Raw genomic sequence first — 24,603 nt, forward strand, 5'->3', positions numbered from 1 at the left:
AGCATGCACACGAAAGCTCATACCAAGAACAAACTTAGTTGGCCTCTAAGGTGCTACTGGAAGGATTTTTTATTTTTTTATTTTGTTTTGATCTTTTTTAACTCATTATACACACTATCCCAAAAAGTCTTCACCTTGTCACACAACCACCACATGTGGAAAAAATTGTGGCGTATTGAATTCTTAGGGCATGCTGTACAATACAAAGAATCAAGGCTGAAGTCCTAAGCTCACTTGCTAGAAATTAAGCCCCACCAAACTCAGTGGGGCTTGTTTTTTTGAACAAGCATGCCTTAGCTTAACTGTTGCTTGTTTGGGAATCAATACTTCAAGATATACTTCTTACAACAGATTAGAATTTCGTGAATTGCTGAAAATAAATATTAAGGAGCCCTAGCTCCTTTCTCCCCCCTTCCATTCATTTTTAGGTATGATTTCAGTGAGGTTGAAAGGAAATAAAATGGGTCACCCAATAAATTCCCTCTGTTGTCAGGCTGAATAGCTTCTTAAGGAATTTGTGAATTGCTCTGGTCAGAGCGGGGGGGGGGGGATAGCACAGTGCTGTGTTCGTGTTATCTTACTGAAAGCAGCATTGTAAATCCTTCACATCATCATCCGTTGCATCGTTATTTAATATGAAAGTTTTAAAATTCCAATACTCCAGCCTATTGTTGTGTTAAAAGCCTTACAAACAGCTATACTAATGCACTTCCAGCTTTGTGTTTACACAGGAGGGAATCACTTGTACTATAATGGATTTAAGGGAATGCAAGTCACAGCAATTGGTGGTAAGGGAACATTTGCCTCCTTATTTGCAAAAGATTTCCAAAAAGAGAAGGGCATTCCGACAGTAAATTGACATATGGTCAAGTAGCTATTGAAAAGAGATTTCGTGCCTCGTGGGGGGAAATGAATGTATTACGAGGGCTCATCTTAAGGCACTTAGAAGTTTCTATAAAGACATTGTCCAATGTTAACAGCGCTATCAAGTTTCATGCTTTGGGAGTACAGCTAGAAGGACATTGAGCACCATATAGACACTAATCTATATTTTTATAAATTGGTCACTAACTGCAATGAGCAGGCATCCCTATATATTCTGTATCAGGGGTGGCCAACTTCCAAGAGACTGTGATCTACTCACAGAGTTAAAAACTGGCAGTGATCAGGGTTCAGGTCAAAGTTGTTAAGCTTTTTTTTAGGAAGGAAAGCCTTGTTTTGGGGGGTTCACGTAAAGGTTTTTGAGCTTCTTTAGAGAAGGGGAAAGCAAGCAATGTTGAGCTTTTTTTAAGGAAGGAAAGCCCTGTTTTTTGTGGTTCAGGTCATTTTAGGGGTGCAGGGCAAAGATGTTGAGCTTTTTTTAGGGGAGCCAAAGTTTTTTAGCTGCTTTGGAGGGAGCCACTGATCTACCGGTGATCTACCACAGACGTCCAGTGATCTAACAGTAGATCACGATCCACCTATTGGACATGCCTGTTCTATATGTACCATGCTCTACAGAGTAGCAACAGAAAGACCCAATCCTGCCTCTAGGAGCATACAGTCTAAAATTCAGAGGAGGCAATGGGGAGATGGGAGGAAAACGAAGGTGCCAGTGGGCAGTGCGGGTGTTCAGAGGCACCAGAGGAAGTCCTCATGTTGGCAAGGACAAGGGTATCAAAGGGTTGTGTGAAAGTCTTCATGGAAATGGTGATAGCTTGAAAAGCCCACGCATGTATGCAATATATAAGGCATACATGGGTCCCAAGGGCCGGCTAGAGAGGCCTGGAGCTGCCACATTTGGCCCTGCACCTGAGGTTCCCACCTCTGCCATAACAGCCTTGTTGAAAAAGCACGAATTAGCCTTTACTAAAGGAATTGCGTTGCCTCCCTGATAATAACTACACATTTAAAAAATGGCGGCCGTCGTTCCCTTGGAGGAGTTGTGTTTGTCCTCTCCTTTCCCCGCCCAACCACTGCAGTCTGGGTCTGTTGTCAGTGGGCACATTTGGGAGCAGTGAAACTGAGTGACTATCCTTAATAGCAGCCCATAAGTAGCACTGGACATATCAAGGAGCATCTGCCTCTGCATTTTGCAGTTACAGTGAGATTGCCAGGAGATTCCTCCCTCTTAGCTGCACATCATTATTTTAGTTCTCTCTTTCTCTCTCTCTCTCCCCACCCCCTTTTTTGAATCAAGATGCTCCTGTGTGATTCTTAGGGTAGGTTTTGCCTTTGTTTCCTTTGAAAAAGAATCCAGGAACAGCGTTCTTGACAACCGTCCTCCAGTGAGCTGACCTGTTGCTCAGAAATGCAGAAATCTAGAAAGCGTGTAACAAGGTCACTCTCAGAAGTGACTCAGGCATGCCTTCCCCACGGGCTGTTGCATTACCCCTCCCCCCGAAATTCTTACCTTGGTATACAAACTGTTAGGTTTCTTGAATGCCTCTGGGGGATTCCTTTTTTCTTGGAACAAGGAAAGGCTGTTTGATTCCTAAAACAGAGGTTTATTTCCAGTTGTGGCGACAGAGGCAGGCTTGTTAATCTTGCAGTGTCTGGGGATGATTTTAAATATCATGCCTTTATTATTTGGTGACTCACATATGTCTGCTTAAAAATTTGGGGGTTATTATTTTTCATGACAGGCTGTATAGTAAGCGAGGAAGTCATTCTGCTCGTCTTGGCTAAACTGCAGAATGCTTCACATGCTGCAGTCCAGTTGTGCATAATGAACAGATTTTTAAAACCTTGCATTGCTGAATTGAGAACGATGAACGACTTTGGGTGGGAGTGGCATAGGATATGCAGCTACCTTGGGCATTTTATTGAAGTGTGGCTTACGCAGAAGAGAATCATCTGAAGTTTAGGGCCACTTCACATTTTAAAGTGTTTGGGTCAGGGACGGGGAACCTGTGGCCTTCCAGATGTGGTTGGACTCCAATTGCTAGCAGCCCCAGACAGCATAGCCAATGGTTAGGGATGATGAGAGTTGTAGTCCAGCAACATCTGGGGGGTACGTAGGCTCCCCATCCTTGTTTAGTTGAACACTGAAAGAAAGGAAAATGTCTGTCCTGAAGTTTTGGAAATAGTGAAACACAAAAGACCCATTTCCTCGTCTAAAGCAGGCCCATCAGCCAGATTTCAATTCCCCACTTCCTGTATTACAGAAATGTTCCTTCCATTTGACCTCTGTGTCTCACCCAAACCATTCACACCTCTAACCTCCTAGGTCAGTGGTTTCCAACCAGTGTGCCGTGGCACCCTGGGGTGCCTTGAATGATGGTCAGGAGTGCTGCGAGCAACACTGGCCTCTGTCCCTCTTTCCTTCCCTCCCTCCTCTGGTGCCCTCTTGCATCTCTGCCTCCCAAAGGCTTGTGCACCTGTTGGTTGCAGCAGCCCTGGCTACAAGCTCAGGAGGCGAATTGTGCCTCTGGGGCTGGCCAGGGGGTGCTGGTTGCCAGGAGCTGAGTTGGCCTCAGAGTAAGCAAGCAAGCGGGCAAGGGAGCCCAGGCAGCCAGTCCACCAGCCCTTGCTGTTGGGAATGGACAGACTAGTGGGAGGCCTGGTAGACAGGCATTGCGCTGGTGTTTCTTGTGCTTGCTGTGTGCAATGCCTGCCTGGGGGCTGAGTGCCCGGCGCCAAAGGGGAGCCTTTCTGCCATGCAGGCCCGGTGGTGCCCGCTGCTGCCACTTCTGCCTCCCAAGGTGAGTAAGATGGTGGCCTCACGTTCACCTTCAGCCCATTTCCATTGGGCTGCTAAGGCTGGGGTCATTCTCTTCATAGGCCTCTGTGGGTCAGGGTGAGGAGGCACTCTCTTTGGGGCATGTGGGTGGCTCTGAGACCAGGAGCAGTGGTGGCTGCTGCCCGGTGGGCTCCCAAGGAGAGGGGAGGCTAGGAAACACTCTACAGTGGAGGGTGTTTGAAAAAGGGGTGGCATAACTGAGCTCTTGAGCCCCGCACGGTTAACGCAGAAAGATTGTACGTAGTTGGTCAAGGGAGCCGTGGACTCCAAATGGTTGAAAACCTATTTCCTAGGTTGTAGGTCTGTCTGTGTGGTTCTGAGTACTTTGCAGGTTGGTGGTGGCCCATTCAGTTTGGGTTCCAAGTTGGATAGTCTTGGACCAAACCAAGTATGACATGAGTTCTCATTGACGAAACCATGCCTTGTTAGGTGTAGTGGGTTGACTTACTGTTGCTGTAGTCAGCTGGCTTTTATACTAAGATTTTAAACACTTTAAACAAGTGGCTCTAAAGTTCATGTTTGAATTTTCCTCATGCTAAAGAGCCACCACCGCTCAAGCATGTGTTTAATTTTAAGATGGCTTTCCTCTCTTCCCCTAAACATTCCAAAGTGACACATTTGGTACTAAAAAGCTTTCTTTGTGTCCCTTGTGAAAGTGCCCTTTGATGATGAGCATTGCAAATACCTTTTGCATCCGCCATGCTCTGGTTTCCAGCTCTGCTCTTGCTTCCCTGTCAGCCATCCACTGGTGCTGCTCTTGTCACGGCCAGCTTCCCTTCCCTTCTAGGTGTGTTTACGGAACTTAGCTATGGCCTGTGCTGGAGAGCTTGTTAGGAAGCCAAATAATGAATGAAAGATGACTTGCATATTGAATAAACAGGAGGTGGAGGAAAGGTCAACTGCAAGGGAGCAGTAAAATATAATAAAATCTTTGCTTTGTGGTGTCAGTTTTTCAGGTCATCAAGCTGTAAGTCTGTCCTTTTCTCATTATTTATGACTATTAGCATGTTAAGTGTTTCCTTTCTGTCTCCCGCACTCACTGCATTTCCTCTAGTGCAGATGCTTGTCATTTCAGGTAGCAAGTCTGCAATGAGAGAGATATATAAAACAAACTGGAAAAAAAATCCTGTTTAGAATGAACTAAAACACAAAAGTAGAAAAGATTGTCAGTGGTTGATTTCATTGAATGGAATTCTGATTATAATGCAGGGCAGCACATATTTCTGAATGGCTGTGTGCAAGCAAATGTTAGTTGATCTCCTGCAGGACTGGGGAGAAAACGGAGTTTGCATTCCTTTGCCCTCGGGTGATACCACGGGTTAATTTAGAAAGGCCGCTTAGATCAAGTCAGCCTTTTCCACTGTTAGAGCAGGTGAATCTTGAGAGATGTCCAGAGCACTGTCTACTCCTATTATATTGGATGAGTTTCAGATAGTAAGGCTCGAGCATGTGGACAAGGTGCTTGGATCGGTCAAGGTGACCACTTATGCTCTGGACCTTTGCCCCTCTTGGCTGATAAAAAGTAACAGTGCGGAAACAGCTGGCTGGACCAGGGAGGTGATTAATGCCTTCTTGAGAGGGGGTGGTAAAACCACTCCAGATATTGCCCAGCCCAAATACACATCATGATTCCTGATGTATTGCCAGGTCAAAAATTATGAAATCTATATCACCATATGGACTTCAAACCGGGTTTGGACGATATATATTGCGTAGTCTAGTGATCAGCTAAAAAGACTCGACCAGCATCCCCATACCACATCACTTTCTGAAGCGGAAGATTTAAGCTTCCCAGTAGAACTGGATTACTGCCTACGTTGTTACAGCGTATGTTCTCCAAGTCCCATTTGAAGTGCTTCCGGAGATGGATCTAGTAGGGCTGGGCGGTATCAGCTTTCCAACATCGCGGCGTATCCCCAGCCAAACATTGTGGTTTGGCGATATGCCGCCATGTTGAAAAAACAAGGTGCATTGGCCTCTGCTCCCGTGAGACACCGGGTGAAACTGCCCCAGCTCTCACCTTGGGAGCTGAGGCGGTTTGACCCAGGCTGGGACAATGCAGTTTGTTTGCGCTGCTCAGCTGGGGGAGGGAAGGTCCCCCCCCCCCAGCTGAGCCAGCCCCGGTGCTCTCGTCCTTTAAGTGTTCACTGAAGGGAGTGGCAACCGCGCTCCCCTCAGCTGAGCAGTTTCACAGAGCCCCCACCCTGCCTCCGGCCTGCAGGAGCCAGTGCTGGCCTGGGGGCTCCTTTCACTGCTTGAATGAGGCAAGGGCAGCTGCACACTCCTCAGTCAAGCAGTTTAAAGATGCAGAGGGAGGAACGAATTGTATTGGCGCCTCGCTGATGCATCTTCTGTGGTATGAGGGCGGAGTGGGATGGCGGGTTCACTTAGCGATATATTGCTGGTGAAACCACAACAGCTCCTGACTCCCTCTGCTAGCAGCGCCCGCTGGAGGAAGGAACTATTGACCAAGGGTTGGCAACCTAAGGCCCATGGGGCACAAGCAGCCCATGGGGGTTGTTTAACTGGCCCATGAACCCCTGCTGCACACTTGGGGATCCTCGCCACCCGCTCGGTCGGCTCCCGTGTGCCGCGCTAAACCGACGCGGAGCAGAGCAGGGACCGCCTTCCGCGATGCTGGCCGGCTTCCCATTGGCTGCAGGAAGCTCCTGCAGCCAATGGGAAGCTGCGCACACCTCCACGCCGGGAGGAGTGCTGGAAATAGCGTTTGCGCATGTGTGCATGCATGTGCGCACACTCCGGCGCACCGCGGTGTCCACGGGACTGTGAACCAGCCCAAGCCACAAAAACTTTGCTGACCCTGCTCTTGACGCTGCAAGCAGGGGGGCCCAAGAGATGTGGCAGTTTCATCAGCAATATACTGCTCCTGGGCAATATATCGATATATTGCCCAGGTCTAGTATCTAGTTCAGGCATAGGCAAACTGGCACTCCAGATGTTTCAGACTACAATTCCCATCATCCCTAGCTAACAGGACCAGTGGTCAGGGATGATGGGAATTATAGTCCCAAACATCTGGAGGGCCGGAGTTTGCCTATGCCTGATCTAGTTGTAATTATTTTTAAGAATGTGCTTGTGTCTTCCCTAGCTTTGTGTCTGCCTTCCTTATGGATGCATTTTTCTTCATTGCTCTTTGCCTTTCATTCCGGATTTGCATATGTCTCGCTTGTGACAGTGCCCTGCCTCTCACCTTGGGACTACTGGTTTGCTTTAATAGCTGCTTGTGAGAGGATTTTTCTTAAAGTCGCCTTAAAAGACCAAACAAAATAATGTCAGCAGGTGTTTCTTCATCCCCTCTTTTGTTCACATGCTTGAAGAATTATTATGCACTAGATGTGACAAACTGTTCAGGTGTGTTGTAACTCTAGTATTTTAATGAACTTTCTCATCCAAATTACTTGGGACTGCAGTAAAGCTCTCTAGCCTGTGATAGATCAGAATCAAGTCCATTTTGTACTTGAGTTAAATGAGCAAATTAGCTGGCTGTGTTAACTGTATATTCACTTCATTTCAGAAGCTCTTACAATGTTATAACGTACTTCCACAGAGAAATTGCCTTATGTGTACTTCTTGGTTCTGTCAACTATTGGGGGTTTGAGTGCTGCGCTGGTTGTTGGGAAGCGTGGAGGTGTGGAGCAGAATAACACATTATCCTGGAGGCAAGTGATTCTAAGAACCGCATTGGCTAACTTGATTTATGTAGGATTATGTAGGAGGTCTAGGGCAGGCCTAGAAATACCACATTTTCTATCAAATTCAGGCTCTTGAACGGAAGCTTAAAAACCTTCACAACCCACGCTTTGCCTGAGGATGGCTGAAAATGGACATTGGTTCCGGCAAAACTCTTTTGCAAACCACTTTGATTTTATTTTTTTTGTTTTACAATCAAGTTGTGCATACATTTTATGAAATAAATAATTAATGCATAAACATCTGAGCCACTAAAAGACACTCTTCCTTATCCCTCCCTCTTATCTGTCCTTTTGGTGGTGACGGCCTAAGGAGTAGGGAACTCCTGGTTGTATCTCATCTGCTACATGATTTGGTCATAGTTTTTGGATTCCAAAGAGTCACCTTAACCACCACCACCACCACCACCACCACCAACAACAACATTTGTACCCTGCCCATTTGACCATGTTGCCCCAAACACTCTCGGCGGCTTCCAGCATATACAAAAACATAATAAAACATTAAACATTATAATCTTCTGTATACAGGGCTGCCATCAGATGTCTTCAAAAGGTTGTATAGTTACTTATCTCCTTGACATCTTATGGGAGGGCATTCCACAGGTTGGGCACCACTACCAAGAAGGCCCTCTGTCTGGTTCCCTGTAGCCTCATTTCTCACAGTGAGGGAACCGTCCGAAGGCCCTCAGAGCTGGAGCTCAGTGTCCGGGCAGAACGATGGGGGTGGAGACGCTGTGTCAGGTATACAGGGCTGAGGCCATTTACGGCTTTAAAGGTCAGCACCAACACTTTGAATTGTGCTCTGAAATTTACTACAACTCCCATCAACCCCAGCCAGTGTGTCAGATGGCTGGGCATGGTGGGAATTTTAGTTCGACAACAACTGGGAGCCCAAGGTTGGGGAATTATGTTCAAATGAATCTACTCACGTGTTTAATGAACACATAAGGGAGGAATTGGATCATGTCTGCTAGGCACCCATTGGTACAGGCCATGCGTCTTCTGTTAAAAGGGAAGTCCATGTTGAGTTCTCTCTTCTCCTGCAATGTGTGGCATCATTTAACCTGCATTTTGGCAGCATCATTGTGTGCTTACCTCACACTGCTTCGTATTTTTGATGGAGGCTGGGAAATACTCAGTGTGATGAACCACAGGAAATTGGTAGGGAGGGAAGCCTGATACAGGGATACCCATTTTGAATACAGGCACGTGTCCCACATATATGTGGTACTGCCTTTAGCTGCTGCATATTTGTCCACCCATTCATAGAACAGAGGTTCATCTGAACAAACAACCCATGCCAAGGTGGGCGTACCAGTATTTCTTCAACTGGACACTCACTTTGTGGCTCAAGTGCCCTTGGTGCTATCTAAAAGGCAAGCTACTCTGCTGTTCCTTGACACATAACTCTCAAACGCATCTCATGAGTGTCTGGTATAACCTCAGAATTTGCGCAGAGAAAAACTGGGTTCCCTGCCAATAACGTGTGTTCTCTAGGTGACCTTAACTTGACCAGACTTGGAGTAATTATACTGTGCTGTATTCTCCAGTGGTTTATTTGCACGCAATTTATTCGCACCAACTAAATAGGAATTGTCTGCCTACGTGTTTTAACACAGCAATTTGAGTCAAATTATTTGTTTTTTTTTAAAGCACTTGGGCAGATAAATAAAATTGCAGGAGTTATTTCTCAAACAGTGACCTCCATCCAGGATTAGGTTTTACTCAGCTTGCTTCAATTTCTCATTTGGGAACCATCTTGCTTACAAGGGTTAATAGAATTTCTATTTAATGATCTACAGCTCCACTTTTATTCCCTGTTAGGATCAAGCTGATCAATGCATAACCTAATTGATTGTTAAGGTCAAAAACGCCATGTCTTTATTGGCTGGTACCCGAATCTTATTTATTGTTCCTCAGAAGTTGGTTCTACGGTCCATTAGCCTTTTTTATCCATTCTTACATGCAGGAGCAATAAAAAATTGTGATACATAGGTTGGTGGACACCTTAATTGTTATGCATTGTATGTCTGTTGTCGGGTGCCAAAACAGACACTTGAAGTATCTTTCCGGAGTTGAGGTGACTCTAATGATCAATTGTGGTGTAAAATGTTTTTCTGCCTTTGTAGTGCAGCTGTGAATGAGAGCTGCTTGCAGGGGGTTAGAGATGGGCAGAGAAGAGATAAAACCAAACAAAGGGCACAATCTTCTGGGCTTGCTGGCTGAGCAAATCCCAATAAGACAGTTGTGTTTGAACAGAAGAATATCCTTGTGGACTGCAACCTACCGGTAAATTATAAGCGGGTTAGTGGGGTTTTTGGAATCTGCGTGTGGTTTGTGCCATCTATGCTGCCCACCAGTCTTTTAAAGCCATGTGATTTTGGCAAAGCTCTCTAATGAGTGACTTAAAAAGAGACAGTGGTAGGTGCATTTCAGAAGCAGTATAAGTAAAATTTGTTTTTCCTTGGAAGACACATTTTCATCCTTTTCCTATTTTTGAAACAACTGAAATGACTCAAGTTGATTGAGCATTGAGAGGGGTTGTTCAGCTTGGGTTGGACTGCAAGCCTCATTATACCTGAAGGTTGTCCATGCTAGCCGAGACTGATGGGAGTTGGAGGACAACATTGGGAGGGCAGTTCATCAGACAACCCTGCCCAATGTTCGTCAAAGAAATGAAGAAGGTCATCTCTAGGCATTGTCTTTTGTCAGAGGCCCTGTTATAAGAAGCAGTTTGCAATAGCTCAGGAGTGGGGAACCTTTCTCAGCCTGAGGGTCCTCATTCCATTCTGGGCAACCTTCTGGGGGGCCACATAGACACATAGAAGTGTAGAGTTGGAGGAGACCCCAAGGGCCATCTGGTCCAACTCCCTACAATGCAGGAATCGTAGCTACAGTACGAGACACACTAGAGATGCTCACAACATGCCAGAGGCAACAGTGGGTAGAGCAATGATAGTAATTTTTACTTGTGTATAGTAGGCTAGTTTTTACACCCCATCCCATGTCCCTTTCTAGCCTCCATCCACCCAGGCGAGCATGATCAATGTTCAAGAATACACTACAGCCAGGCAAAAGCACTCAAGGAGGGTGCAAAACTGCTGGGAGGTGTGGCAGGAAGTTGTATGACCTGAGGAAACTCCTGAGGCCCAGATAGGACTGGAGAGTCACGTTTTGCCCCCCCAGACCTGGGGCTCCCCATCTCTGCGATAGCTGCTTTGGTGATTATGTTGGTATGAGTTGAAAATGTGATGGTAAAATCGAACAAACCCTCCTGGCTATTCTTTTATCGGGTCGTTCTGAATGTGTTGCATTCTGGCGTCATCTGTATCCTATCCATGTCACTTAATCCTTCCCCACTTCTTAATTCCAGTGAATGAGGAAGACCTGAAGAAAAGAATAGCTGAAGAATTGGCATTAGAACAAGCCAGGAGAGATGCTGAAGCCCATAAAAGGTTTGTTTTGGTCAGGAATAGATCTTCACTCCTCGCTGTTTGTGTTTTAAAGGCATGCTTCTCGCAATGTTGTGGTAAGTGGGGAAATCAGAGGCCTCTGGATGAATTAGGATGTTTTTTAAAGTAAGGTGAGACCAGACTTCTATTTGTTTGGTGTGTAATGGTGGTAAACAGAAAAATATATTAGTAGAGAGTTGTTTTTCTCTGTGGCTTGCAGTCTATCTACATTTCTCTGACCTCACATGCTTGAAGTGCTATGCTAGCCTGCTCTTTTTTAAGGGGGGGAGGGTTTAAATTTCTGCCTTTTATGTTTTTGTATTTCCCACCCTCTCTGGAGCCTTACTAAACTGTTTGCCTAGCAATGGAATTGCTCAGGAAAAAGCACGGAGGCTTGTGTCGCTGAACTCATCAGATTGATCAAGAGGTAAATTCTAACAGCAGGGGAACAGGTAGAACTGCTTTGAAGAAGAGTACATACATTAGGCTTTGAAATACATAAAGAGATGCTGTGTGTGTGTGTGTGTGTGTGTGTATGTGTGTGTTGGGATGGAGGGTTGGGGAAAGGGAACTGCTGTTGCTTTTTCTATTGGGCATGCTATGGACATACTATAGTGTATCTTCGGTGAAAAACAGCAATATTTACTCTTCTACAAATTGGGTTTTTTTTGCATTTGAAAGGCTGAAGTTGGGCTTTAGTCATAAATGTTTAGTAGGTCTTGAAGGCACAGGTCAGAAGAGTGCAGCGCTTTCAATTATACATTAATAAGATGAAATCCAAGCAGCTACGTTTAAAAATTAATCAGTGCCCAACTTTATCGATTGACTGATTTGACTGTACTTATGCCCAGCTTTCACTTCTAGTAATCTCAGTGTAGCTGCTTCTTTTTGTTTCGGGGGGGGGGGGTCCCAGTGTTCTCCCACCCAGGCACTGGTCAGGATCACCTTGCTTAGCTGGCTGAGCAGAACTCTCCCCAGCCCCCCCCCTGGAATTGGTCATCAACGCAGGCGTGGAACCATTAGGCTCCCAGCTAGAACAGCAAAGATGCCATGGTTGATTGTTTAGAAAACTGCTGAATGCTATAGGGAGACCTACAGAGTCTTATCCCCCTCTCCCTTCCTGGCAAAGATCATTCCATTTTTTCACAATTGGTAGTTTTTAACCTTGTTGTAGGCTACTCAGAACACTTTTTTGTTGTTGAATGGCCTGTAAATATTTTTTTTAATGAATAAAACCAAAGCAGTTTCTGTGCCAAAGCCAGGCTTCAAAACTTATCAAAATGGATCTAGAAATCCAGTTTCACCGAAGAGTGCTTGGAGTTAGCTGGCAACTGCTCACTCAAGGGCCTTGCCCAGGAAGGGATTGGTATCCCCATCACCCAGAGTCAAGACTGATTACTTCAGTCTTACCACTGCCTCCTTAAAGGTTGGTGGAAACCACCCTTCGCTCTTGAGACAATGCCTTTTATTGTGCCCTAGATCAGGGGTCAGCAACCATTTTCAGCAGGGGGCTGTTCCACTGTCCCTCAGACCTTGTGGGGGGCCGGACTATATTTTGAAAAAAAAAATGAACGAATTCCTATGCCCCACATATAACCCAGAGATGCATTTTAAATAAAAGGACACATTCTACTCATGTAAAAACACGCTGATTCCCAGACCGTCCGCAGGCCGGATTTAGAAGGCGATTGGGCTGGATCCAGCTCCCGGGCCTTAGTTTGGGGACCCCTGCCATAGATCCTGCCAGATGCATTCTCTGTTCTAGGTCTAATAAGCCTAGAGAGGCAGGAGTCGGGCCTTAGAACTGAGCATGTTGTTTGACTTGGGAAGGCAAACAAAACTAAAAAGTATGTCACGTTAATTTATGAACCATATAAATATCTAAAAAGTTTTCCCAATAGCCCAAAGTACCTGGACTGAAATTTGTCAAGGGTGGAGGGAATCAATGAAGCGTGTGGTGTGGTTTAGCTGGGCGTATGCCCCATTGGGCTGTTTGGGGCTTACTTTTGTGCAATATATTAGATTACACTGTAAATTATCTTAATGTTGTAAATAATTGGATGCTAGTGTGTAAATGGTTCTGTAAAAAAAAAACCAAAACCCAGCTGAAATACACCTCTTTGAATTGAGTAGTAAAGCAAATCAATGTGTTACGGTGAAATCACACTGCTGTTTGAAATATTGTGGCTTGTCTTAATTGATTTTTGATTTTTACAAGGAAATGTATTTAGTATTTGTGTGTTAGTGTTAATGTAATTAATGCTAGCATTTTAAATGGATCAATTTATTATGTGGTTTGATTCCCCTTCTCCCGGTTCCAGTAACATCAAGAGGTCTCTGCTTGTGGTGGATCTGTTGCTCACCTCCCAGTGTTGCATTCTTCCCTTCTTCCGTTCCTATGGCATTATGAGAGAGGGGAATTTCCTTAGCATCTCTCAACCAGTCAGGGGCAGATGTCCTTATACAAGTGAGCTAGTACTTGTTGAGATCTGTTACTAAGATGGTTTAGCATTAGGCAGATTCAGTGTATTGGGCAAATGGAAGCTGGCGTCCTCCTCTAGCCTGATTGAGGTACCAGCCATGTACTACATCATACAGGACAGGTACTCTCTTTCAGCTGACGCAACTCAAGAGTAGGTAACAGGTTTCAGACAACTGGCACCAAGGGCAGGTTCTAGAGAAACAGCCTCCGATTCTGGTTTTGTAGGACACTGTGGAACTCTCAGGAAAGGCACATGTTGACCCTGCAGAGTCCAGAGCTTAACTGAGTCCTTATATTCCCACAGCAAGACCTAAGTATGACTAGACGTCTGTCCTGTAAGGACTCTAGGGGAGAATTTGGCTTGAACTTGAAGCCTCACCTCATGGTGCTATTGAATGAATTTGGATTATGTCCTCTGCCACCTCCAGTTGGGATCATTTAGAAAAATAAGATGGGTGCCTCTGCTTGGGGAATGCTTAGAAAAATAAGTGGCTCTCTGCTTGGGGAATGCTCTTCCCAGGCAGGTTCGGCTGGTGCCTTCATTATACACCATTAGGCACCAGGCAAATACGTTCCTCTTTAACCAGGCCTTGGGCTGACTGACACCCAACACCTTTTAAAATGTGTTGTGGAAGTGCAGATTATTGGTTTGTTTTTGTTCTTATTTTTATTATGTGTTTTGTGGGTTTTATATTGTAATTTTATGTTGTGATCTATGGGTATAGGGTGGTATACAGATTTAATAAACAACAAGAACAGCAGCAGCAGCAGCAACAACAACAACAAAATTTTAGGACCTATCTTTTGTGATTGTAAGTTGATTTAATGTTGTAACCTGCCCTGGGACCTTTGGGAGAAGGGCTAGCTTTCCGCATCCTTGTGTAACTCAGCCACCTCAGGGAGCCATGATTTCCTGAGCAGACAGTCCTGACTGGGCACCAGTGTGAGGAGTAACTTAAAAAGAGGGTGGTTGCCGACTCCTGGAGTCTGAATCTAAAGAGGCAGTTCAGCAATAGGATGAGGAGTAAATAAAACAGCTGGAAGAGGCAAGTCAAGCCGCATTGCAATGAGGAAGCATTGGTTGCTAGTACAGTGGTAAGTTGCGGACGGGATCCATTCCGGAGGTCTGGTCGGATCCCAAGGTTTCTGCAACCGAGGACTGCTTCTCTGCATGTGCGTGTGGCGAAACCCCGTAAAATACTTCCGGGTTTGCCACGCGCACATCCCGAAGTTTACGTAACCAGATTGTTACATAAACAGAGGTACAACTGTACTACATAAGGATCTCAATTAGCATAGTCTGGAGGAGTCCTGTTGGACTCCTAGCCAGATTTGTTTCTGCCTAATCTGTTGGGGCTTGGGATATGCTGAAGTTGTGTCGAATGACCACACTAAGTGTTAGAACATAGGATTTGCATGCACAAGGTCTGATGTCCAGTGTTTGGCATAACTGCCTAAAAAAGTCGCTTGGCATAAGAGCTAACAGGGAGCTTAACTTGCAACAATGGCGTTTGCTGCCCATCAACATTTATACTACTGCGCTAGATGGGCCAGAGATCTTGTAACATAAGGTGACTTGATATGTTTAGCTCTGGAGAAATTTGGGGAAACTGTAGCCACTGCAAGCTTTCATGGTTAAATAAACTTGATTCAGAAAGTAGGTTCATAAAGCAATTAGAGTGTATGAAGACAGAAAAATGAGATGTGAGTGTTGTGGGCAGTTGGTTGTCTGCATTATGTACAACGTAAAATTTAACCTTTTTGTCACATTTTTAAGGCCCTGTGTACAGCCAGCTCCCTTGGTCACAACAGAATATTCAGTCATTTCCCTGCTCTTTAGAAATATTTTTTTTTGTATAATATTTGCATTCCAGCAATGGTTTCTGTGGGTGGTAATCATATAATTTAGATGTGTAACGTAATGATCGCTCTGCTGTCTTTCCCCCCTACTCTCACTTCTTCTAAGAAACCCCATCTGTTCGTGAAATGTGCATAGTTGTTTTCTTGAAGAAACAAAAAAACCAAAACAAAAAAACCAAAACCTTTTGAACAAATCATTTTTAATGGCCCCCCCAGTACCATAGAAAAACTACATTCGTGTAATGGTAGAATTCTGTTCACATACGCGCAGGGCTGCCTTATACCAAGTCAGAGCATTGGTCCATCTAGCTTACTGATGGACAGTGGCTCTCCCAGACTTAATGCAGGAGCCTTTCCTAGCTACACCTGAAGATGTCATGGATTTAACCTGAGATCTTCTACAGGCAAAACAGTGTTAAGGGAAAGGGAAATGCACATAGTGTAACTTTTAGTCTATGTCCACCATCCTGACAGTCCCTGACACCCAGGGATGTGCTGCTGATTTCACCCTTTCTCCCTTTATAACCCCATATTTACCATAGCCCACCATCACTGAACAAAATACATGCTCTCACTTCTATCCATCCTTGATTTGCCTTGTGTTTTTTTGCAAAGCTTGTTCACTGACCTGCTGCAAGTCAGTGACTCACAGAAGGCAGCCATCATTGACTGTGCGCTGAAAGTGCTCAACAGTGACATTCCTGCTCTACAGGAGACCAAACTTGCTTCAAATGGCAGCCTCCAAGAGAAGAACGGTGCCTTTTTCTTGCAAGGAGGGCACACAGAAAAACCACATATTCACTATGTAAGTTTCTCAGTGAAGAACTCTCTTTTGTCTGTGATAGAAATGCCGACCGAGGGCTCAGAAAGCTTACTTCTGAAGAAGCTGGACAGAGTCTCATCGGCTGTTTTGCCAAAGCCTGCATGGAGTTCAGCCCCGCCCCACCATCAACCTGACGAAGACCAACATCTTGGGTCAGGATGCCACCAGCACTTCACGCATCAGCATTGAGGTGGTGGACGATTTTGTCTACCTGGGCTTCACCATAAGCAGTATCCTCTTCACTGACGTGGAGCTGGACAAGGAAATTGGCAGGGCAGCTATGGCAATGGCTCGCCTTTCCAAAGGTGTACGGTAGAATGTGATGCTAACAGCCAATACCAAGATGAAGGTCCACCAGGGTTGCATGTTGAACATGCTGCTTTATGGTAGTGAGACGTGGGTATCTTACACCTGCCAGGAGCAACGCTTTCCACGTGCCCTGTGTCAGGAAGATGTTCGGTATCACACACATGGCAGGACAAAGTCTCAAACAAAGATGTGCTCTTCGAAGCCCACACTCCCAGCATATTCCCCCTTCTGTCTCAGTGATGTGTACGCTGGCTTGCTCATGTCCAAAGAATGGAAGGGAGCTGGCTTCAGGCGCCAGGCCCGTTGGCAGACCAACTCTGCATTACAAAGATGTCTGCAAACATGACACGGAGGCTGGCAGCATCCACCCCGCTGTGTTATGGTGAAGCCCAGGTAGAGAAAATCATGGTCACCCCCTTGCAGACCACTGCAATTCCTGGAGGCAATCAGTCAAGTCGAGGTTGTGTATCCACACCAGTGACCAGAGGAGGAACGTCGGCTGGGAGGAGCACAGAAAGAAGAAAAGCCATGCTATTGCTACACCTGCATCAGCACAACCAGACACCTTCATCTGCCCCAGCTCTAACAAAACATTTCTCTCCCGTATCGGTCTCTACAGCCACAGCAGGTGCTGTAACTTTCCAGCAGTGTGACTTCATCCTCGAAGGCTCACTCCTCCATTGTCTCCTGCTGACAACAGTCATTTTGCAAAGCACCGTGCAGAATTCTGCTGCTGCTGCTGCTGCTGCTGCTGCTGCTCCTACTAGAAGAATGCTATTTTAATAAAGCTTTTTGTAATGTTGTTCTTCCCGCACACAGAGAAGACAAAACCATTGATCTGTTGCTGCATATATAATTTTTGTTGGATGCATCTTTTGCTGAACATGTGCACTGTTACGTGTGGGCAGTAGCTACTTAGCTGTTAAAGTGGGACCTGTGCTTGTGCTGAAAGGTGTAAAGATGGCCAAGTTCTAATTGCAGGTGGGTAGCCGTGTTGGTCTGCCATAGTCGAAACAAAATAGAAAATTCTTTCCAGTAGCACCTTAAGAGACCAACTGAGTTTGTTCTTGGTATGAGCTTTCGTGTATCTGAAGAAGTGTGCATGCACACGAAAGCTCATACCAAGAACAAACTCAGTTGGTCTCTAAGGTGCTACTGGAAAGAATTTTCTATTTTGTTTCAAGTCCTAATTGGTTCACCCTCTGCTGCCTTAAGCATTCTTTAAGCAGTAAGGTGTTTTTTGTGTGGTGGGTCCATTATGAAACCCCACTTCTCTAGGCTGAGAATATTTATCTTCCAAGTGCCATGATGGGTTGATAGAATTGCATGGAAAGCATTGCAGCTGGGTCGAAACACTCATGTGTCCCTGTGGTCTTGTGTTCAAAATGTCTATTTCTTTCCCTGATTGAAAGAATACCCCGTGGGGTTATATACCATGGCTGCTGTCCTAAGACAATATGGCAGGCTTCTAATGGGACACATGCGAATTGCAGGCGCTCTGCTGCTGTGATTAACTCCTCCATTGGCTCCCTCAGTCCATATGTCAAGCTCTCTGACAGGGAGAAAAATGCCACTCATCCTGACCCCCTAGCCTTTGACATTAGAGTTCCACCTTCCACCTGGTGGTGCAAATAGAAGCCTTGCTCATCTAATTCCTTTTATCAGAGATGTGTAGTCACAGTGTGCTCATGTCAGAAATCTCATGCATCAAAAACTCTTTGTTTGAGGTTCACCCGGGCACTTTACATTAGCAGATGTAAAAAGCTAGCAAGCTCTTAAGGCTATAAAATGGAGCTGCGCTGTGGATTTTTTATGTCTAATGTTGGCAGTTTAATTTTGGACTCTTCTACTTTGTCACTGTTAGCTCTTCTTTGCCAAAGTACTTAAGGTGACATTCAGAATCCACCGCGAGTTGATGACTTCATGTCTTTAAAATGAGCTTCATATCTTTTTTACACCGAGTGACATGTATTGCATAGCTGTATTTTCATCCCTTTTTATACATTTTTTATTTGCCTTCTTCTAATAAAATCTTCATCAAACGTAGATGCTTTCAAGATGCTTTCAAGCCATAATTCTTCATGCTGAGATTTGCTAGGGAAAAACAAAACGAAAGCAGGCTAAATATCTCTCGTTTCCCCCTGCTCTTATTTCTGTGCCGTGTGCTTTTCCGAGAGCAAAATAAAAGGAGCCATCTAAATATATGGAATGGCTTTCAATATGTGCTTAAAATGTCTAAGAGCTGTTGGATGCGATAGGTTTAGTTTCAGGGTGAGGGAACCTCTCAATACCCAACCCAATATGGTTGGGATGTTGGTGAACTGACCACTGTCAAATTGTGTAAGAATCAACTTACCTTTTAAAATTTCATCATGGAGTCACCTGACAGCTATAGCAAGAGTAGGGGCCTCCCCAGCCCTGCTGGGGTCAGGGCCACATAGCTCCCGTTTGGGAGCAACACCCTTGCTTGCAATTCTCTCTGCAGACAACGGATGGCATCTTCCCTTCCAGCTGAGCCTTTGAATCTAGCTTTCTTTAATCGCAGGTATCTCAGAAAAGGAACACAAGGAGTGATATTCAGGTGGACGCATGGCACACTGAAGTGAAACTCATCCCAAACGGAGGCAGGAGGAGTTTCCAATCTGTTATGGGGCTTAGTTATACTTCTGAGAGGGACTGGACAAGGGTCTCTCCTAGAAGAGGCTTCCTTCACATTTGGAAAGTTATGATAAGGTGATTGCTGACATGTGGGACCTGGAAGAGGGCAGAACAGAGGTGGAAGTGGGGGGGGTGCAATGGGGTGGGCTGGGCTTCTATGCGTGTGGGGGCTGGGAACGGGACCCCCGCACGAAATGGTTGCTGCCCGTACTGGATTGTGGTTCCAGATAGGTGTAGGTGTGTGCATTTGGATCTGGGTGGTTTTTGGGCCGTTTATTCATATTTTATTTGCTGTTAATAGCCTGTGGACTCCTGACTGTGTGTGACTCAAAAGCTAGCATAAGTCTGACAGACGAGATATGCAGAATGCTGTATTTGGAGTTTTTGACAGGTAAACAATATTTGATTGTGTAACCAACGTTTACTTCAGCTGAAGATACTGTTCGCTAAAGAGAGATGTTCTTGTAGAAAATGATGCAAACAGAAATTTTCTGTAGGTCATGTGCTGGTTAAAGGTATATTTGAGGAAAAACAGTGTGAAACTGGGCTATTCCCTGAAGCTAGGATTCCAGCTACTTAAGAGTTGAGGACTTGTTTGCTACATCCTTGAGTTAATACATAAAGACGCTGGTCAACATGTCTTGTGTGTTTCTTGCTCAGGGGCATGTTAATCGAGAATATTTCCTAGCTTGATTTTTTTCCTGCAAGATCTCACATGTAACTTTAGTATATCACCTAAAAGCTGATGTGTGATTTTGTGAGATCATGAGACCATGTATGCCTGTAACTTAGAAATTGATAATAGTTGCTTATCTGTATACTTCGTGGTGAAGTCCTTCGAATAAACCAACCAAGTCACACCTGAACTCTCTATGAGTGTGTGCTTGCCACGGTTGTCTTCAGGCAAGAGATACAGAACAATTAAATCAAGAACGAATAGACTAAAAAACAGTTTCTATCCAAGAGCTGTAACTATTTTAAATGCTGTAACCAAATGATATGATCTTTGGGGAGTCGTGATGGATGGTATGTATGTGTATGTTTGGTTGTAAATGTATAAATGCGTATATATGGCTGTAAATGTGGGATGGCTGTTAGGGAACTGTCCCCGGCGCACCGCAAGGTGGTGGAAGGGCTCTCGGGATGCTACAGAGAGCCCCGGCCCCACCTGACCAGCAGCACCTCCTCTGGCAGCGGAGGGAGCAGCGAGGCTTCTAGCGGGGAGGGGCATGGGTCTCAGGAGACGGAGGGTTGAGGCTCTGGGGACGTCGGAGAGACCCTGCACTCCCCTAGCCCCAGGGGTGACGAAGGAGGCACGCAATTTCTGTCACCCCAAAGGCGCCGAGGAGTGAAACGAAAGGATGAAAGGCGGGGTTTTCGTATACCGAAACTCTTTTGTTGGGGTCAGAACCAGAAGGGGCCATTCCCGGATTCTGCCGACGTGTGATACAGACATGAATTTGTTAGCCCTGCACTGTACATAGTATGCACAATAAAACTACAAAAGGAAAGGTCGGTGTTTTGCCTGGTTACTCATGAGCAACTAACCGAGGACCTTACAATGGCATTCAATTTCATTGTGCTACGTACAATGACAATAAAGTATCTATCTATCTATCTATCTATCTATCTACCTTTCCCAATAGTAGGTAGCGTCTAGATCGGGGTAAATTAATGTTTATTTAGGGTTGAAATATCTTCCATTTCAATTCCTGTGTTTGTAAGCCTGCTGGTTTATGTTCTCTTGATTCAGATGAGCATTGTATATCTAGAACATTCACTGACTGACTCATCTGTTAAATCATGCATTCTTGCTCATGGCTGCCACGAGGTGACCATCCAAACTTGCTGTTGACGTGCCAGTGAAGAACGTTCCTGTCGTTGGAAGCATTTTTCTTGGTGGCATGCAGGTGCCGTGTGCTGTGCCAGATGGGTGCCATGGCTCATGAACTTTGGAGATGAGAAATCTGCTTGTGGTCAACGAGATGCACCTGCTCTGTCAACTCCTGTGGAGAAGCCTGCTGAGAAATCTGCACAACTCAGTGGAGCAGCGTGTGCCTTGCCTTAGGGACACGGTGACAAATTGCAGCAAGTTGCCAGAGATAGCTGAATAACAATCCACAATATATATTAAAAAATCACTGCGTAGTGAAGTTAGGGCTTCTTGCCAAGAAAGTAACTTATCCAGAACATTATATCATATCGCCCCCCCACCCCCGGCACTTTGTTACCATAGTCCCCCGCTGTGTCCTTGGCCAAATCTCCCTTTTGCTAATGCTCTCCTGCCTATGAGCTAATTTCTCCTTATTTTTTGGCAGTGCTGGGTTATCATAAATCTTATGGATGAATGCATGGAGCTGTGAACTACAACGGCTATATGAAACTTAAAGGTTCAGAGGCAGCATGACGCTGGTTATGAGTTGCTGTGGAGCAAAAGCAGGGCTTCTGTGCTGCTTCTGGGCTTCCAAGAGACATCTTCTTGGCCACGGTGGGAGGCAGGATGCTGGACTAGAAGGAACCTTGGTGTGATCCAGCAGGGGTCTTGCTATGTTCTTGACACTTTTGCCAGCAAGCCAGCAATGAGTGGTGACCTTGGAGACAGTGTGCAAGTGCTCTGATTTGGAACTTGGAAACGTCTGCGGGATCGATCAGCAGATGTGGAGTTGGCAGTCCACGATTGTTGTTGCATCCAACCTCATCACTCCCCCTGTTTGGGGAATGTGAAAAACTGCTGCGCTGATTTAGATTTGTGTGTGTTCTGTAGATCAAGAAGGATAGAAGGATACTGACAAGCTGGAACGTGTCCAGAAGAGGGCAACCAAAATGGTCAAAGGCCTGGAAACAATGCCTTATGAGGAACGGCTTAGGGAGCTGGGTATGTTTAGCCTGGAGAAGAGAAGGTTAAGGGGTGATCTGATAGCCATGTTCAAATATATCAAAGGATGTCATATAGAGGAGGGTGAAAGGTTGTTTTCTGCTGCTCCAGAGAAGCGGACACGGAGCAATGGATTCAAACTACAAGAAAGAAGATTCCACCTGAACATTAGGAAGAACTTCCTGACAGTAAGAGCTGTCCGACAGTGGAATTTGCTGCCAAGGAGTGTGGTGGAGTCTCCTTCTTTGGAGGTCTTTAAGCAGAGGCTTGACAGCCATCTGTCAGGAATGCTTTGATGGTGTTTCCTGCTTGGCAGGGGGTTGGACTGGATGGCCCTTGGGGTCTCTTCCAACTCTATAATTCTATGATTCTATGATCATAGAATCATAGAGTTGGAAGGGACCCTGAGGACCATCTAGTCCAACCCTTTGCGATTTAGGGATGAATATGCAGCTGTCCCATATGGGGACCGAACCTTTAACCTTGGCGTTACCAGCACCATGCTCTAGCCAGCTGAGCTGTCTAGGCTACAGTACCTTCACTTTCTTCTTTTACTACTACCAACTCCTGTATAGGGTGATTATGACAGCACTTTCATCATTGAGAAGCATGATCCCCACCCCCACCCCAGTGCTTGACTTGGGTGCTTTGCAAGATGGAGATCCAATTACCTCTGTGAATTTACAGTCTAAATGACAGGCAGAGAGGATTGGGATGCCCTGGGAAATCAAAAGTGGGAGGATAACTTAGCGGTTTTATTATAGTGATTATGCTATTGATGAACTCACTACTGAGGTTTGTGTTGTCATCCTCAATGGAATATTGGATTTCCACAGCTGAAATATGTACTGAAGATGCTTGAACAAGGAGGATGTGTGGTGGTGGTGAAGATGAAAATCTATGAAGCAATTTCCCCCATGTATTTTATTTTTATTTTTGCACTTTTACACAGCCCGCACTTAGTTTTCAATCATGGTTAGATGGACATAAGGTGGTACTGGATAAATACTCTCTTCCGTGCTTATGACATGTACCTCTGGGACAAGTTGGCATTTAGGCCCAGCCTATCTCACAAAGTGGTTGTGAGGATAAAGTGTGCAAGAACACACACATACTGTTGTGAGCTTGGAGGAGAGGTGGGGTGTGTACTGGAGATTGATGGATAGAGGTGCACAGGCATAACTGAATTGTACCACATAACCCTTAACCTTAATCAGACGGCTCCTTCTTCCCTTCCTGCTCTCTGTCCACTTTGGAAAATTTTCAGAATTGCTGGGATAGCCTTTTCCATCCCCGCAAATGTTTTACGTTAGCACCCTGAACTTTGGTTGTATTTGCATTGAATGTCCTGCTCCTCAACTGAAGTGTTTGTACATCTCCAGCACCGACGTCCTGTCTCTCCATTCCCCCTTATTTCTTATTCCAAAATGCACATATTCAATATGACTCTCAGTGTGGATTAGATACCCCACAGCACCCTTGAACAGTGTGTGCTGTTGGTATTAAATGTTGAGTTGATGTTTGAAACTGTCTGCATCTGGTGGCTCCCAATAAATGATAATAAAATAAAATAAATGATAATTAAAACTTTCTCACAGCTTCGCTCCTGTCTCTTCTCCCCTATTCTGCCCTGGCATTGATTAATAAACAGCGTTTTGCTTAACATTTCTCTTTTGCTTATAATCTGTTTTGCTCACACTTACCAAGGAAGTTCTCGCCTTTTCATTAAACTGTGGGGGAAGGGAGTCACAGTGGTGTTTCATGTTATTGCCCAACTATATTCCTCATGTAGAATGCTTGACAAGGTGAATAGTGAGCCATACCATGCTTGGTTCGCGTCTTCAGATATGGCTGCCCGCATGTTCTTGTCTTGGCACCTTGTTGTAAAGGAGGCTTGGATGTTACTCCCTCCCTGCCCCCTGGATCCTGGACTTTGAGATCCTTTAAGACAGCCTTTGCCAACCTGGTGCCCTCCAGATGTTCTAATTTTGGCCATTGGGAGTTGTAGCTCCAAACGCCAGGAGGGCACCCAGTTGGCAATGGCTGCTATAGGAAGAAGCCACACTCTAGGGTAGTCTGTCCCACAGTCTAATTTCCATGCATTTTCTGGCAGGGCATCCAGTTGTGCGATTTCCTACCCCCGCAAGCCATTGTTTCCTGCCAAACAGATGGCAACAACTTAGCAAGAGCTAACATCCTCATTTTTAGCCTTCCATTTGGAAGCGGTGTCTTCTGGAAATGTGGCTTTGAAGCTTCCAGCAAATGTATTTCCTCTCCCTTCTTCTGCACAGTGCTCCAAATAGCCCTTCAGACGGTCCCAAATAATGAGTGTGTTCTGCAAGGGGCAGCTGGACTCCATATGGTGGCATTTTTATCTGTCATTTGCTAGGTAACATACTGCAACCTTTGCCCGCAATATTTCTAAATCTTCACATCCATTTGTTGAGGAAAATTCCTGTAAACACTAAATCAACTTTAAAAATGTGTACATGGCAGTGCCTAGATGTAGCACTCAGTGGAAGAGTGTTAGATAGAAATAATTAATTTCTCTTGCTTTTGTGTGTGTGTGTGTGTGTGTGTGTGTGTGTGTTAGAGATTCCATCCTGTGTGAGCCTCTCCCCTTTCCCCAGTCTGGTTTCGGTTGTTCCTCAGCAGTACATCGTAGATATAGCAAACTGTGTCATATCATCCCTGTCGTCATTATTGACTC

At 45.3% G+C, this 24,603-nt stretch overlaps 1 protein-coding gene across 2 annotated transcripts in view; it reads left to right on the forward strand.

Moving 5' to 3' along the window:
- The window catches only part of CHCHD3 (coiled-coil-helix-coiled-coil-helix domain containing 3), a 196,185-nt gene that overhangs the window by 28,819 nt on the left and 142,763 nt on the right, over window positions 1-24,603 (forward strand). For both annotated transcript variants that reach the window (XM_033161459.1, XM_033161460.1), the window contains exon 3: window positions 10,808-10,889. In XM_033161459.1, the coding sequence (XP_033017350.1) occupies window positions 10,808-10,889 (82 nt within the window). The remainder of the gene's footprint in view (window positions 1-10,807; window positions 10,890-24,603) is intronic.

This window comes from Lacerta agilis, chromosome 10 (genome assembly GCF_009819535.1).
Source record: "Lacerta agilis isolate rLacAgi1 chromosome 10, rLacAgi1.pri, whole genome shotgun sequence".
Classification (NCBI taxonomy): domain Eukaryota; kingdom Metazoa; phylum Chordata; class Lepidosauria; order Squamata; family Lacertidae; genus Lacerta; species Lacerta agilis.